At 38.7% G+C, this 18,087-nt stretch overlaps 1 protein-coding gene across 1 annotated transcript in view; it reads left to right on the forward strand.

Moving 5' to 3' along the window:
• The first annotated feature begins 85 nt into the window (after positions 1-85).
• TBX20 (T-box transcription factor 20) overlaps positions 86-18,087 on the forward strand; it is a 53,093-nt gene continuing 35,091 nt past the window's right edge. Inside the window, exons 1-5 of the mRNA XM_053553510.1 lie at positions 86-787; positions 4,044-4,296; positions 5,283-5,447; positions 9,340-9,448; positions 13,201-13,359. Of these exons, the coding sequence (XP_053409485.1) occupies positions 661-787; positions 4,044-4,296; positions 5,283-5,447; positions 9,340-9,448; positions 13,201-13,359 (813 nt within the window). The 5' untranslated portion in view covers positions 86-660. The remainder of the gene's footprint in view (positions 788-4,043; positions 4,297-5,282; positions 5,448-9,339; positions 9,449-13,200; positions 13,360-18,087) is intronic.

The following is an 18,087-nucleotide window of genomic DNA, read 5'->3' on the forward strand; positions in this document are numbered from 1 at the left end:
TCCTCGCCAGGTCCGCGGCCCCGCCCCCGGTGGCGGAATCAGGAAGCGGTGACGTGAGACAGAGCTGAGTGGCTGTGGGCCGCCGGGATCGCCGCTGCCAGCAAATTAAGGCGCAGGGCCGCGAGCGCCCGGGCGCAGTGTCTGTCGCGCCCCGCTGCGTTCCTCGCGCTGGCGCTCGGAGTCCCTGGCGCCGGCGCCCTAGCAGCAGCGCTAGAGAGGTAGCCACCTCTCTGCAGCCTGAGGTGCTCCGGCTGTCCCCAGCCTGGGAGGGAGGAAGGACCCGGAGAGGGTGCTCAGGGGCCCCTCTGCTTTTGCACAGCTGATGCTCGTTTCCGGCTTCGGGCAGTGCAGCCAGTAGTTCAGCAGTGAGCGCCGGAGCTTGTGCCCCCGCTGGAGTCCCCAGTTGGTTCTCTCCCTTCCTCTCGGGTTTGTTCGAAGTCTCTGCGGCTCCGGGACATTGCAGTGGGGAAGAGGAGAGGCCAATGCGTAGCCCTTGGGGAGGTTGGAGCTGACTTTTCTGAAGTCTCCGGCTCCACTGTGGTTGTGATTGCGACCGCACTGGGAAACTTTGCGCTCTGTTTCGGGTCTTTGTCTTCCTTGGGGAAGCTGGACGGCAGTTCAGCAGACCCTGTCCCGGGCCAAGAACGCGCGCCGGGGACCATGGAGTTCACGGCGTCTCCCAAGCCGCAGCTGTCCTCCCGGGCCAACGCCTTCTCCATCGCCGCGCTTATGTCGAGCGGCGGCTCCAAGGAGAAGGAGGCGACGGAGAACACCATCAAACCCCTGGGTAAGTGGAGTTGCCTGGCTGTCCGCCGTGTGCAGGGGACGGAGGCGTTGGGCATCCGTCTGTCCCTCGGTCTCCTGCCTTTGGGAGGCTCGCGGCAGCTTCTCACACTAAGGCCTTGAGCCATACGTCGCGAATAGGAAGTTTTTTCTTTAAGGTCTAAGTTTTCTTTGGGGACTTGGCAGTCTGTTAAATGCTGTGAGTATCGCAGCTTGAATTTGGGCTAGTCGCTCTCCCTGTTTGTCTAGACATATGGGGATGAGCGTGTTTATGATTGTTGGAATAAAAGCATTCAGGAGTATAAAATTAATAAGCCCCTTTTAAGGCCTAACACGATTTACTGTGCATGTAACACCTGTTTGTGCATTTAAAACAAAGGCGACATTATGTAACTTCACAAGAAACCCGTTTAATTTTGTTTTCCTCTGATTTGAAGAGACTAAACAGCTCCTTAAAATAACTGTAGAGTTCTGTAGAAAAAGCCATTTCTCCTCACCTGAACACATTCTTCACAGAAGCTCCAGACTTACCAGTAAGACACTATCTTATAACTGTCATCATTTTTGGTTGAGATTGGCAAAAACATTAACCAGTAACCATTTCCCAAGTTCCTCAACTTTTAGTTCTATCATTTATTTAACAACCGTTACCATTTATAGAAGGCTCATAGTGAAGAGAGTAGTGAAGAGAGGAGAGGGATTATGTTCTCCTAAACGCTAATGAATTGTGTGGAAAAGAAACTGCCCAGTTAAGAGTTTTAAAGTCCCCTTACAATTGAGAGAAAAAGAAGTGCTCCTGAAGTCTTTTGGGTCCTTAAGAAATAGTTATTGCATATCCTGATTATCTGGTATCCCTAAAATAATGAAAATAGTCATAGTGATAAGGTAATTTTTCTTTTTTAACTCATTCCAATTTTTTTCTTTCCCCCCCCAATCTTCCCAGTACTTTAACATATCACATTCATAATAATAATAACAATAATAATATTAAAACAGTATGGAAGAGGAAGTTATAGAGATGAAAAATAAGGTTCATGGACAGAGAGAAGACAGAACTAGAATTTCTGTAGAAATTTAGAACCAAAGAAAAAGAAACCAAGAGCTCTTCAGAAAACACAGTCTCTCCTCTATGGTTTTCACTCCCTTTTCTCCCCTGTACCTCTTACTAAACCTGGACCTACAAAGAAATGAAAACCAATCAAACAAACCCTGATTAACTACCAGTTTCAATCTTATATTATGGGACTTCTCAACAGTATCTCCTCTTGTTTAGGTGGCTCCTGAATTCATTACATTCAGTTTGGTACCTAGCAGGAAAGGAGGATGTCAGGTTAAAATTCTTGACAGAAGTGCAGACAGGGAAACATGCCAACTCCAGTTGCACTGTCATTTCAATATTATTTCCTTCTCTATTTTCCTAAGAAAACTGCTTTCTGTATTTCCAAATCCTCACTATAAAGCCACCCCCAGCTCACAACACTACCACATTATAGTCCATAAAATGAGCATCCTTTCTGGTTTTTGAAAAAGGCTCTGAAAGAACTAGCAGGCGTTCTTATCCCCTACCTCTCAGCAGAGCACAGTCAATGACTGCAAACCAAGAGCTCTAGCAAGAAGAACATCTAAGCTTCTGTTAAAGCAAATGTGGGGGCAGGGAGGCAGAGCTTCCAAAGTGTCCCACAGATGGCCTGTTTAAACTTACAAACTCTATTTTAAAGAACTGTCTCAGTCCACTAGAACATTTATGTTTATTTTCTTTCTCCTCTACTTCCCAACTCTGATGCATTGGTCTGTCCATGGCTGGGGGGAGTATGCCTCTTTCACTCATCAGAAAATAAGAAAAATTTAAAGGCTACTTCTTAGTTCCCTGTAAAGACATGTGAATGTGTTTCTGAAAATAATAGTAGAAAATAAGATTTTTCTATGGCCTGGTTTCTTTTCTTTAAATATGAAAAAAAGCCCCAGGATGGCAGTCATTTGTTATTAATTTAAAACTGTTCCATAAGTTGGATTATCATTGCATGAGAAGAAAAGTAAAAGTTCTCTATTTTTTCCCTACATTAAGAAGAAGTGTGAGGAGTAACAAAGCATTTTATGATATATACATGTCACACATGCCCATATATATCATATACATATATTATACAATCTACGTGCATCTATTTAGAACTTGTTTTTATTTCTGAGGGTTTTTAGAACAGAGTCCTTGTAAGAGATCACCTTCACATTGCAAATTCAAGGAGTTTCTTTTTTAAGGGATGGAAGATAATTGGGACAATTACAACCACCACCACCACCCCCATGCCATCAAAGTGACTGGTGTAGTCCCAGACCCTTATCAGCTGTGGAGCAGAATGCTTGATTCATAGGCAGTGGTATTCCAACCTGGTGGTAGATGGCAAAGCAGTCATCCCACTTTAATGACCTCTAGTCTAGGGCTGGGGTTGTTTTCCTCACTTCTAGCATGTTTGGGGGAGAAAAGAATGATAAACGTCTCCCCTCCATAATTATTCCATGCCTAGTCCAAAAAATGGCCCACAGAGCCTGCTCCCGTGATTTAGCCACCTCTGTGCTAGGATGTTTTCTTAATGTCTTAGGCTGGAAGGAATATTATAAAAACATTCTAATCTCACTCTCTTATCACCAAACCTAGAAAACTGAGTGCCAGGCACAGAAGTGAAGTGACTTAAAAAAAAAAAACAAAACACTCCACTTTTCTCCCACCTCTCTCTCCTCATTTCCTTTTCTCCTATAGAGAGAGGGCTCCAGGAGGGAAGGGAAAGTTCCTCTCAAAATGAGAAAGGTACTGATTTCCTCACTCTTTGGATCTCCATGGAGAAAGTCATTCCTGGTTGTTAAAGAGGCAGGACTAGAACCAGGTTCCATAAGCTGCTAAGTCTAGAGTCTCAAAAGAATAACTTTAGGAATACTTGCTTTTTATTTCTTATGATCATACCACCTTTTCCCTTTTTCATTCCTCACATTTTTATACCTCAAAGTGGGTTTCAGTAATGGTAATAGCAAGCCATGGTTCTAGAACTCACTAGTTTGGCTTAGTAAGTAAGCACTGAGAATGTCACTCCACGGAAATCTCAGGTACCATTTTGTACAGCGATGGGTAATCCTTGCCGTCCTGGAGTTTCTCAGTTTTACTTTTCTGAGTCAAATCCAGGTGCCTGTTTTAATTATGCTGTTCTGCTTTCAGAATCTTTCCTCGTTGGACAGTGTCAGCTGTCATTCTCCATTCTCTTTGCTTCCAGAGCAATTTGTAGAGAAGTCATCCTGTGCCCAGCCCCTGGGTGAGCTGACCAGCCTGGATGCTCACGGGGAGTTTGGTAGTGGAGGCGGCAGCAGCCCAGCCTCCTCCTCTCTCTGCACTGAGCCTCTCATCCCCACCACCCCCATAATTCCCAGTGAGGAAATGGCCAAAATTGCCTGCAGCCTGGAGACCAAGGAACTCTGGGACAAATTCCACGAGCTGGGTACCGAGATGATCATCACCAAGTCTGGCAGGTAGTTGGACCTTGGCGACTGGGGAGTGGAGCATGGGGGAGACGTCCTGGTGGTTTTAGAGCACAGAAAGGCAGCCTTGCTCAAGGAGGGCTTCTCTCCACCAGCTGGCTTTTGGAAGGAGCTGTGGAGAGTTTGTGTTCCTGGAATCTGGCGAGGGGAACCCTCCCACCCCGAGCTTTGATGAGGAGGGCACAGGCATGAGGAAGGCGCACTGCCCCAGGTGCCCGCTCCCTGCTCCTGGGAGGTTTGGGAGTGCAGGGTTAGGAGCTCCAGGGAAGGGGAACTTGTGCTCAGGGTGCAGGGTGGGCTGCTGGTGCTTTGAGGGAGGTGGGTAGCATCCCTTTTATCAGCTTCAATTTGCAGAAGCTGCCAGATTCTATTAAAAACTAAAATTAAAACCAGGCGGAAGAATGAAATTTGAACCGATAACATTCCGGGTAGGAAGGAGCACTGGCGTGGGGGCCTCTTGGCGCCGCCGGCCGCTGGAGCCTGGCAGGCTCTGGCCGAGCAGGAAGCCGCTGGGGTGCGGGGCCGTCCGGACAAGGCAAAGGCTGTGAAGGTTGGTGGTTCCCTGAACTTGTTTGCTGCAGCTCTTGGGACCCTGGGAAATACTTAAAGGTTCTTTGAAACCCATCTGAGAAACCCCAGTGGCTGTTGGCGTTTATTTTACAAAAGCTGAGTTTTCTCGCTGGGCTGCCTGTGACTTGTATTCCTCAGCTCCTGAGAGACTGTGGGTCCTAATGTGCTTGAACATTAAAACGCATAGGATTTCCCCTCATCTCTCGCTAACACACACACCTTTTCACCTAGCAGTGAATACTCGTGTAAAGGTGACATGCTTGAGAGAGAGTCCTGTCCCTGTATTTGCATCTTTGTGGCTTTGCAAAAAATAAAAGGAGGGCTGGGGAATTGACAGGGTGGGAAGGGGCGTTGGGGTCAGTTCAGCAGTCGGCGTGAACGGGGCTATTTTTCTGTCTCTCTGTCAGGAGGATGTTTCCAACCATCCGGGTGTCATTTTCTGGCGTGGATCCTGAAGCCAAGTACATAGTCCTGATGGACATAGTCCCTGTGGACAACAAGAGGTACCGCTACGCCTACCACCGGTCCTCCTGGCTGGTGGCCGGCAAGGCTGACCCACCCCTGCCAGCCAGGTTGGTAACTTGGATTTTTCCCCAAGCAAAGTGTGATAGTAACTCTTCTGGCAGAATGTCTCCTCGGCTTGTGTGAATTTTAAGCAGATTTGTTTTCAAAGCAGCGGGTTCTGGCAAGAGAGCATTCCAAGCTTGAACACTGCCGGCACGACTGTTTGAAATATGGGCGAGTCTCTGAGAAAGGTAGCTCCTGCGCAGAGAAAGCATTTGTCTTTAATTTTATCTTTCGTTATCCAGTAATTCCTTTCAAAGCTATTCTTAAATTTTGATTTGAGTGCTCATTAGAAATGTGGACCCGTTTTGTATGTAGACATACATACAGAGACATCATTTTTAATTGCTGCTTAGAACCAGACTAATAAACCTACTGGTGAGGTGGTTGCCCTCAAGTTATTTTTAGGAAAGTGCATTTTAGTAAAGTTGTTGCTTATAGTAAATATTTATTAGTCATGTATTTATATCTGTATACATTTAGGTAAAATTATATTATTTTTAACCAGTAAAGGGCTCAGAGATTTTAAGTAAAAAAAAAAAAAAAAGCAAACTTTTTCCTCCCATTGTAATTTTAGTGGATGAATATAATTCAACAAGTTAATATTCTTTTACATGAAATATTACATTACTCAGTTAACATATTAGAGACCACATATGTTTATTTGTGTGGAAATTACTTCTTATAGTATTTTTCTAGGAGTATCCTATTTGAAAAGATCACATGCAACCCTTTATTGTTGCTGCTTTAACCAAATAAGCTGGGGGGAGGTGCAGGGAGGACATGTATTTGCTTAAATGAATAATACTAGCTTAAGTAATAGGAATCTATTAAATAACTGCATACTTTAATACAAAACAAAGAATATTAGCTGACTTTATATTTTGGGTTCTAAAACCAAGCCTCACAGCTTTTAAGTTGTTTTATGGCTATCTATTTTTTTTATTGATTGAAAGTTTGTATCAGAGCTAAGAATTTATTTAAATGGACAGAATTAGGAACTTTTAAGTTATGGCTGGCTCTTTGTAAGTGTCTTGTCTGCGTCCCAGTCACAGCACAGAATCAACAGACAATTTATACATTCAGTTTAGGTAGAATATTTGGCTTAATCAGTAGTTGATAACATTTATCAGCTTAGAGTATATTAGTGCACTAGAGAACAGATTAAAAGTAATTTCTCAGAGTTTTCTATTCTCATAAGAGACTAGAAATGAAATCTTCCCAACCCTTCCAAGTCAGCGTATTAAATAACAGTCAGGACTAAGAAATGGAAAAAAAAAAAGGATTCTAGTTGAGCAAGAGTCAAAATTAATAGAAGTGTTCTCTACAATTTACTGATAAATGGCTATTTACTATTATTCTTGAACTTCTTTTCAAACTTTTCAATATTGTTTTAAACAAAAAGAATATGCATTTTAGCAGATTCCTAACCATTTTCTACAAGTGATCCCCCTCTCCCCCATTTTTTCTTGTGTTTTCTCTAAGAAGTTAATCTTCCTTACTTAACATACATTTTCTTCCTATCTGAAGGTATGGGGAAGTAACTGGTGCAGGCCAGCAAGACTTTGGAAATATGACATGCCTTGTTTATGTTACTAATCTGTTCTGGTTGGAGAAGGAAAGTGTGTACCAATACACTATCTTAACTGAAGCATGTTTAAGCTATTGCTGGAATTTTAAGTCCTTGGGGGGACTTGAGAGAGGAGAGGTTTCTTGTGTGATTTTTATTCATCCTAGTTCAGTTTATTTATATTAATATTAAAGAAAATTGCTTAGTGTGTAATAGGATAAGAATATTTTAGATAATTTAGCCATTATTCTTTATTATTATTTTTAAAAGTTTGCTATATTTTCTGTCTCCATAAGGTAAAAATGAAGAATTTGGGAGGTGATAATTTTTATACCGATGGTAAAATTTTTTTGTGTTTGAGACATTTTATTTCACACTGAAGTCCATGAGTCAGTCATTTCTAAGCAAAAGCTACTATGTTTGATAATATCATTTGATTATAATGATGGGCAAGACATTATTTGTGATCTAAAATGTTGCTTTTTCATATCAGACATTTCCTTTCCTTTAAAGTACATGATTGATATTTAAATGAATTAATATTCCATTAATGTGATTTCGTGTGTTGAATGCAATTCTTAAAGAGGGAACATTTTATCCACATTTCAGACTTTAAATAATTTTGGATTTTTTTGGAGGGAAGAACGTGGTTTTGAAATTGAAAAGAAATACAGTTATGTGGTTCAGTGCCTGAGCTGATGGGTTCAAATCCAGCCAGGCCAGCCAAACAACAATGATGGCTGTAACTAAAAAATAGCTGGGCATTGTGGCGGGTGCCTGTAGTCCCGGCTACTTGGGACGTGAAGGCAGGAGAATTGCTTGAGCCCAGGAGTTGGAGGTTGCTGTGAACTGTGATGCTATGGCACTCTACCCAGGGCGACAGCTTGAGGCTCTGTCTCAAAAAAAAAAAAAAAAATACAGTTGTGAGCACACCTAAAGATAATCAAATAAACAGTGATGGTGATGGTCACAAGTAGAATAAATTACCTACATTTAAATGTGAGTGAGTAAAAGATTGCGTTGAACATAGCAACTGATTAACAAATGATAATTTTTCCCCCATGAAATCACTTTTTTTCCTTAAGCTGTTTATAGATAAATAAATTGAATAATTTGAATTGTATCCAGCTTGTTTCAGCTCTCATTTGGCGTGCACATAAATGGTTGATGATGAAAGTAGTAATGTTTAAGTTACCAGAAGAGGTAATAGACTTTCAACTCTGATCTATGGACTAATAAAAATTCTGTGTTGCTCTATTAAAATTACTCTGTCTTGCATTTATAAAGACACAAACTTTAAACTGAGTCACCTTAAAGTTGAAATAAATTTTATAAAATTATTTTCTCTTTTATAAAATTATTTTCTTCTTTGTGTTGCTGGCTGCAGTGGCTCATGCCAATAATCCCAGAAATCTCGGAGGCTAAGCTGGGAAGGTCACTTGAGTCGAGGAGTTCAATACCAGCCTGGTCAACATAGCAAGATCCATCTCTAAGAAAAGTTAAAAAAAATAAGCTGGGCATGGTGGCTTATAGTTCTAGCTGCTTGGGATTCTGAGATGGGAGGATCGCTTGAGCCCAGGTGTTCCAGGTTGTAGTGAGCTGCGGTCATGCTGCTGCATTCCAGCCTGGGCAACAGAGTGAGACCCATCTGTAAAACAGTAAAATAAATTTTAAAATTTATTTGTGTTTTCAGACATATAATGATAGGAAATCATAATGCAATTAGTGTAGCCCAGTTTATTTTTTGAAAGTGCTTCCACCAATAAGATATGTATTTGACAGAAGCAGATTGGTAGCTAGATAGTGGAAAAAGACAATACATCCTTTAAAAATGGCTTGCTCAAGGGTACATGTGAAACTTACTAAATGTAGAATATAAATGTCTTAACACAATAACTAAAAAAATGCCGGGAAGGCTATGTTAACCAGTGTGATGAAAATATGTCAAATGGTATATAAAACCAGTGTATGATGCTCCATGATCTCATTAATGTACACAGCTATGATATAATAAAAAAAAATAAACTACAAAAAAAAGGCTTGCTCAGCAGATAATAGGAAATTGATTATGTATTGCCTCTCTAGATCATTGAAACATGAATAAATACTTCAGATGTTTTAGAGTTATTTTAGCATTGTGGCATTAATAAATTTGAGGCATATGGGCAAATAAAATTTGCCATTTATTTTAGGTTTATCTGTTCCTTTATTTAATAAATAAATAAATAAATAATTAATAATTTATTTATTATTTATTAAATAAATAATTAATAATTTATTTATTTATTTATTTTTTAAATCTCCATAAAATTTTCTTCTGACTTTCATAGGCTGTATGTGCACCCTGACTCTCCTTTTACTGGTGAACAGCTACTCAAACAGATGGTTTCTTTTGAAAAGGTGAAACTCACCAACAATGAACTGGATCAACATGGCCATGTAAGTATGGTACCCAGGTTCCTCAAGACAGATGAACAGGTCACATGATTTACTCTGTCTGAATTCCTTCCCTCGCTCCCTTTTTGCTTCCTACCTTCTATCTGTGAGTCATTCTATGAGAACATTTATGTGTTCTTCAGGAGCCCTTCACTGCTTCTATCAAGAAGTCATTTATAAGGATGCTCTGTGACATTTCTATGCAAAAGGATCAGAGATCTTCTGTACAACATATTTAACAAGACTTCCCTAAATGTTTTACTGCCTGAGCCAACTGGTGACAACTGCAGCTTGTTCTTGGGTTAAACTTCTAATTTTTCCCAGTGCTCTATCAGAGAATATGGTGTAAAGGAAATGGAGGGAAGACCTCCATGGGCATTCCCTGAAGTGTTTTGTAGAACATATTCCTGTGAGATACAATAGAACAAAAGGGCTTTGCATCCTAACAACTTTGGGACAGCGCTGTTTGCTCATTATGTAACCCCTTTTTGGAGAGTTTTGCGACTATGAAAGCACGGAGAAGCCCTGTGACTAAAAACAAAAAAGTTTGATTTTGTGTTAATAAAGAGTTGATTTAAATGTCAAAGAAAGGCAAATAGAAATTTGAGCTCTGGTTAACAGTTAACAGAACAAATGGCTGTTGATGTAGGCCCTTACACATTTGATAAAATGCTTTTTAAGGCACTGTCTTGGATGTGAGTCTGTATGCTGAAATGAAGATTTTATATACAAATTTTGTTTTAGATTTTATGCTAAGGATACTTTAGGCAGAGTTACATACTACTTTTTTTTTTTCCTTAAAAAAAATTTTAGAACTATGCTATGGGACACTAAAACTTATTCCTCCTATCTGTTATTTTGAGCCCTTTAACCAACCTCTTTCTATATTCCCTCCTCTCTACCCTTCCCTGCCTCTAGTAACGCTCTATTTCTGAGAGATCAATTTTTTTAGTTCCCACATAAGAGTGAAAAGATGCTGTATTTGTCTTTCCGTTGCAAACTTCTTTTTGATGAGAATAATGTTTTTTGCTCCTCTTGTCAGAAAGCACATGGGTATTTTACACAGTTTCTTACTTGGCTTAGATATTCTGATATAATTATTTTCTCTCTTCTCTCCTTTATTAAGTACAGCTCTTGTTTTTCAAGGTATTAGGTTTTTTTGGATCTGTGCAATTTAGAGTATTTCAAAATGTTTTTCAACAAAGATGGCCTTAAGTAGATAATAAGAATTTAGATATGGTTTTAAGAAGTTAGAATAAACCTGGAACCAAATAAATCACTGCAGGCCTTACTCCCATCCACTTGCCCACAGGAGAGCTTATTTGTTATGACCAAGTCCAGGAAACAGATTAACTCATGACTGTGCTGGTGGTGCTATTGAGATACTGGTAGGTTAATAAGTTTCTATTGTTTTATGTATTGGTAAAGGTAATTGACCTTTACCTTTAAAAACGTTGGCATAATTGTCCTTTTAATAGGCTTCAACTGACAGTTTTCTTTTTTCAGGTTAAATTTTCTGAAGTATCTGAGTAATACTCTTTTTTATAGATAGATGATTATTCTTAATATTATTCATATTAAAAAATTTTTAAGATCTTACTAAAATTTTCTTGGAGAAGAATGAAATTATTTTATGGTTCTGATATTTTCTATAGCTGAAGCTTTTAGAGGAATTATTTCGGTCTTTCCGAAAAGACCTGAGAGTTCATTTTGAGATCACTTGTCCAGAATTTGAAATATTTTTCTTTTAACATCAACTTCCTGGGTGGTAATAGCACTGAGCTAGATTTCAGGAGCTCTAGGTTCTACCCTGATTATGCCAAGATTATACCTTGACAAATTGTTTAGTCTTAGATGATTGCTTATATGCTTTAAAATTTTTATATTTAATATAGCCTGTTGTCACCAGAATTAGTGTGTTTTGAAAACTACAAGGAAAGATTCTTGGATCCTATGTTGTTTAATTAATTTCTTTGAATCAGTTTTGAAGAAGCTCCATTTATAAATGCTTTTTTGTTTTATAACAAGAAACTTTCTTATTCCCAGGAATTTACTTCATAAGTGAAACAGAGTCGATATTTCTATAGTGTCCTTGAGCCTGGGGATCTGAGAGACTCTGTCTGGGGTCTGAGTCTATTGAGCACCTTTCCCAAAGGAAATTGACCTTTGGGTGGTGGAAATGAGGGAGAGGAAGCTTATTTAATAAAGCATAGGGCTTTTTCCATTTTGGTATGCGTATGTATGGGTGGATGGGTGTGATTTGAAAATTCCATCTTCTAAGTAGAACATATGAATGTTAAGTTTTCTTCACATATATGTATGATGAGGAAAATGTTTGCTTTTGTTGCTTCAAGTTTATTCCAGTTTTATGATTAGGTATCAATATCTTGAACTCCTTGGAATAAAAGAATGATCAAAAGAGATAACAGTATCTTTTTTTTAAGTTTATTTTGATTTATTTAGAGATTTACTTATTTTAGTTTTTTCTGTTCCAGTTTGAGGTCCTTATAAAGGTAGTGTGTTCAAAATTCAGTCCCAAATAATCTCTGTAATGTTAAGTTGGTCAGCATAGAGATTGATTGATCATATATCAGTTGTAACACAGTGACTAGTTTTTACCTCTGCTCACGTCAATCAGCAGAAATGGTCATTCTCCACACCCATGTTAGCCAAGAAAGCAAGAGAGCCAGCAGCTGCAATGTTAGCAGCAGCAACCAGCAATGAGCGCCATTGGCCTTGCCGTGCTGTTTACTGAAAGTCTGAAAGGGAGGCTTTCTTCTGCATTCTTGGGGAGGATAGAATACAAGAGAGTCCTCTCATGGAAGGAAAGACTACCCGACTTTGCAGATTTAGATAGCTACCTAGGTGGTAGGTGGCAAGATGTGGAAAACCCTCTATATCTGGAAGTGAATTTTATTGCCCACATTTCATAATGGTAAACTTTTAAATTTTATTTAAAAGATGCATGTGAAAAATACCACCTGTTGGCTGCCTTGTTAACCATGTCATGTTTATGACTTCTAAGTATACAGTGATTTTTATATGGAATAGAATATGGCTATCACAATAATTCAAATTTAGTTTTATAATGGGAAGTGAGGAATCAAGGAAGCTGTCATAAATAATATAGTTCATATTTACCGAGCACTTTCTGTTTTCTATGTGCTTTACAAAGGTTATATCATCTAATCCTCACCACAGCCCTATGAGGTTAGTATTGTTTTTGCCCGGAGATGGAAGAGGAGAGATTACTTGACCCCAAATTAAAGGGCTAGAGAGTGGCAGAATCAGAGAAATTTAAACCAGGTCTATTTAAAACCATGTTGTCTTTCTAAGTTGTTTTCCTTTCTCTATAAATAGCAATTTGGCACCTTAGAATATACAATTTCTTATTTTAGAAACTTTAGGTAATACGTCCTTTGGTCTAGTCAGACTAGCAAACAAAAAATATTTTGAAGACTTGATTTTGAAAAATAAATAATACTTATCTTTCAGTTAACCACCCCCCATTCATTTTAGAAAGAACACATGAAACAACCTGTGTTACTTGCACTTGTTTTAGCAAAATGTGGTTCACCACAATGTCTCTGAAGTATCTTATGAAAATAATTTTCCTTAAGAATGAAAAAGGTAGAACTTAATCTTAAAATTGACTTCGAAATTATAAATTTAATGGTTCTTATTTGTCTCACTGTTATTTGGCCTGGCTAGCAGTAAGTATGTAAAATTCAGTATTCCCTGTCTTTTTGTTGTAGATAATTTTGAACTCAATGCATAAGTACCAGCCGAGGGTGCACATCATTAAGAAGAAAGACCACACAGCCTCATTGCTCAATCTGAAGTCTGAAGAATTTAGAACATTCATCTTCCCAGAGACAGTTTTTACAGCAGTCACTGCCTACCAGAATCAACTGGTAAGTATGCAGATCACAACTGAATTCCTACATAAGATGAGGAAGGTTCCAACATTTTCCTGAATGTTCATTTTGGAGAGAGGCATTGAATGCCAGTCCAAGGAACTCTGAGAGTATGTGAGTGACCATGAATTGTACCATCTCTTCTAGAATCTTTAATACTTTGGGATAGGGGCTTGGAGCCCATAGTTCAGTGGTTAGGGCACCGGCCATGTGCACTGGGGCTGGTGGGTTCGAACCAGGCCAGAGCCTACTAAAACAGCAATGACAACATTAACAAAAAAATAGTTGGGCATTGTGGCAGACGCCTGTAGTCTCAGCTATTTGGGAGGCTGACACAAAAGAATCGCTTCAGCCCAAGAGTTTGAGATTGCTGTGAGCTGTGACGCCATAGCACTCTACCAAGGGTGACATAGTGAGACTCTGTCTCAAAAAAACAAAGAAACTTTGGGACAGGTTTTTAACTACCTATTCCCCTATCCAAACCTGTCCTACTCTGACTTCTCAAATTTTCTTCTCCAGAAAATTAACTGCCTCCTTTTCCTCTTTTTGGTAATATACATAACCATGTTCTCATGGCTTCATAAAATCTATAAGTTCAAATTTTCTACAAAATTAAACACACATTCTAGCCAACTGCCAAACTACTGATACTTTAGATATTTTGTGAAACTATTCAGCTGTAATTTAGGGTAAGAAAATTGTAGTAAAATAATCATTTAAAATGTCTCTTTAGATAGCAAACTGCAGAAGGTAAACATCTGTGGATTTAACTAAAATCAAGGTAACTAATTTGTAATATTGAGTTATATGTCGGTTGATCATTCCTGGTCTGAGAATCCAAAACTGAAATGCTCCAAAATCCAAAACTTTGAGCAACTTGACACTTAAGGAAATGCTTATTGGAGTATTCCAGAGTTTGGATTTTTTGGATTAGGAATGTTCAACTCATAAGTATAATGCAAATATTCTAAAATCTGAAAAAATCTAAGATCTGGTCCCAAGTATTTCAGGTAAGGGATATTCAACCTGTATTTTCTACGCTCTGTTGTAAACCACATTTAAATTGTATCCGTTTCTTCATTCACAAGATATAATCCAACTTTGTGAATATTTATCAAGATCTTATTCAGGCCTAGGTACTCTGGACACCTCCTCATACATTTTATTCTTTTGTGGTTGGCATAAGCCTAACCCAGGGCTAGTGGCAATGGTAACAGTCTGTAGGTGAGGAACTTGAGGCTAAGAGAGGATGAGTAACTTTTCTGTGGTCAGGAAGGACCAGAAGCGGGATTCCTTTGGATAAACCTCAGTAAAAAGAACTTGTATTCTTTTATTTTTTTTTATTTGACAATTTTGGTTATTCATAATCTCTCTCGATCTTTGTAGCTTTTTTTGGTGGGGGTGAGGGGAAGAGTCCAGAGTCTCACTCTGTTACCCTGGGTGGAATGCCACGGCCTTGGCCTAAGTCAAACTCAAACTCCTGGCTTCAAGTGATCCTCCCACCTCAGCCTCTTGAGTAACTGGGATGACAGGCAAGGCCACCAAACCCAGCTAGGTCTCTGTCTGTTGCTTCTATTTGATTAGTTGTAGGCAGCCAGAACTGTTGTTCTCCACTTGTCTTGATGTCTTATTTTGGGTTTGGGTTCTGAGGAAGTAAGTGTTAGATGTTGCCTGACAGATGGTGCAGAGTCCAAAGTGGGATGGGCAGCCAGCAGACCATGTGGTGTAGATTCTGTCAGGAAAGGAAGGTGAATCTGACAGCACGTGTCACCGACACAGATGAGCAGGTGAAAGCCCAGAGAAGGCATGTGGCCATGTGAGGAGTATATATGTAAGGTTTATACAAGGCTTACCTACCTATCATTTCTGCACAACTTTGAGTTGATTTCATTTCACTGCTGTGAATACCATTTTTCCTACCTGTAACCTGGGGCTAAGGTTACTGTTCTGAGGGATTGCTGTGAAGATCAAATGGCATGGTGTGCGCAAACATGCCTTTGGAAACTGTAAGGCGTTCTGTAAATAGGGCATGTGGTTACTATTGGACTGTTGACTATCTCAGGAATGTCAAAAGAAGATTTGTCACCATTTGGACTTTAAAATGTTACTGATGTATTTTTTAATGAGAAATGAATGTACAATTGTTAATTGTACTAATAATCTTATAATAAAACAAAGTACTGAAACCTTTGAATTATCTCCAAGATAGTAAGAGTAGAAGCTTTCACAGAATTCCCAGGCTAAAAATTTGGTTATAGATACTCCAAAAAGGCCTAAAACACTAACACTGTTTCTCTGAGGTTCTGGAACATTGAAACCAAAAATGCCACTTTTAATTTATTTGAGGTCACATAGAATGCAGATATTATAAATTCAGAAAAGATTCCTGAAATATTCGGTTCATTTTCTACTAATTGTAGCTTTAGGTTTTATAATACAAAAAATTAGATTTATACTGATTTAGGAAATCCTGTTGATGTTTGGGAATGACATAAAAACTTATCAGGTGGAAACATTATTGCTTTTATCAGAATTCTCTGTAAAGAAGCCCAAAGCAAAAATAGGTAAATAGGTTTTTTTCTTAGTGAAAATTATAGAGATGGAGCAAAAATTAGTTTCTAAATACATTGCCTTAGATTTGGTGAAAGAGCAAGTCTGCATAATTGCTGGCAGGACGACTCATATCCTGGTACACTGGAATAGAATGATTTTATTTACCTTTCTATTATTCTTTGCATATAATAATAATAGTTAATGTTTGGGTACTTACCATGTGCAGGGCACCATTTGAAGTGCATTATCTTATTTACTCTTCACAATGATATTATGAGACAGAAGCAATAGTATTTTTATTCAGCATTGTACAGTTGGGAAAATTGAGGCATGAGTTTAAGTCATCTGGGGGCGGCGCTTGTGGCTCAGTCGGTAAGGCACTGGCCCCATATACTGAGGGTGGCGGGTTCAAACCCAGCTCCCCCCTGAACTGCAATAAGTCATCTGGGGTGATCTTGCTCATCCCATCACAGAGTTAGATGCGGGTGGTCAAATTCAAGAGTCAGTGTCCTCACCCGCTAAGCTGGTATTCCCGAGGAAGCAGAACTTCACCTCTTCTCAGCTGTTGACCCCAATGGACTCTGAAACATCCATTTTTAGAGGGTTTAAACTTTTTATGTTCATCTTTTTTTAAACCAAATGCACAGTTCACACTGCATAGCAGTGATTGTGACAGGATGAGGATCATCCTAAACTGGAGTATCTACTAAGCACTAGCTGCATCTAACAGGAGCCACGTACATTAATGACATCATCTCATTGAATTCTTGTTCTTCTACTTAATGTTTTATTTAGAAAGTTTTCAAATATATAAAAAATTCAATGAATGGTAAAATGAACCTCGTGTATTCCTCTACCCAGATTCAACATTTTTTTTTGCCACGTTCATTTTACCTCTTGATCACTCCTTCCTCTCCACCAACATATATACATACTTTTCCCCTTCCCTGAATCATTTAAACTAAGTAGCATGTATCATGATGCTTTACTTCTAAAAACCTCTGCCAGAATATTCTGACAATAGGACTTTATTCCTGTAAGTCTAACGTCTTTATTATAGCTAAGAGAATTAATAAGAATTATTTCTTTATGTTACCTAATTTCAAGTCATACCAAAATTTTTAGGATGGACCATTGATGTCTTTTATAATCATTCTACTCCTCCCCAGCCCCAAAACATCTGAACTAGGATTTAATAAAATTTCATGGTTTGAATTTTACTTTTATTTCACAAAAATCTTTCTACATTTTTTTATTTTTTCACATTTATTCTCAATATCTCATTCCATTCTAATACTGATCTCCTGAGGGAAGCCATATGAGTCCCATTTTATGGATAAAGAAACTGAGGTCAGAATGGTTAAGATGTTCACTCAGGGTTACATATCTGGTGGGTGACTGAACAATCATTAAGGTTTTGATCATCTTGGACTTAATTCTTTTTGGTCACATCATGACAGATTGCAACACCAAAGAGGTGACCCCTGATAGCATGAAAGGTTTGAAAACTGAATTCGAAAATGTGGTTAAATTAACATAGGTTAAGATAATAATAAAAACATATTTCAACGCTAGTAGCTCCTTTTGCGAATGTTTATTTCTAATTGATATCACAAATGGGATCAAAATCCAGGTAGTGGTGTCCAGCTATTCTTTATTGTATCATTAAAGGTAAAGATTAATATGATTGATATGGCCTTTCACTGCTAAACAAGCCACACTAGAAGCTACTAAATTTAAATTAATTTCCCTAATGGATCTTGCTGAGTCTGCTTATTTCTATACTTCCACCTTTAAAACCATAATTCCTTGCACAAAGCCCATATATCTATAAAACTGAAATCCAGTGAAAAGTCAAAGATTTAACTTGGTAGCCAGTTTTGCAAATAGCTTCTAAACCTCAGAAGAACAATCAGTATTTATATAGCAGGTATCCAATGAAAATACGTGGGCTGAACCAATTTGGGGGTTAGCATTTTCATTAGTCCTGTGCCCAATTCTGAAGTTAGCCTTGACTCTTTCAAGCTCTTTTAACAGCTTCTGTGTCTTCATTGCTGAACCAAGTTTGTGTCCTGATTTTCCTGCTACAAACATGTAGTAAAATAAATATATAGGAAATAAAGAAGGTAAACATATATTAAGTATAGTTTAAATATTAGAATTTTTCCATGC

This window comes from Nycticebus coucang, chromosome 11 (genome assembly GCF_027406575.1).
Source record: "Nycticebus coucang isolate mNycCou1 chromosome 11, mNycCou1.pri, whole genome shotgun sequence".
In the NCBI taxonomy this organism is placed as follows: domain Eukaryota; kingdom Metazoa; phylum Chordata; class Mammalia; order Primates; family Lorisidae; genus Nycticebus; species Nycticebus coucang.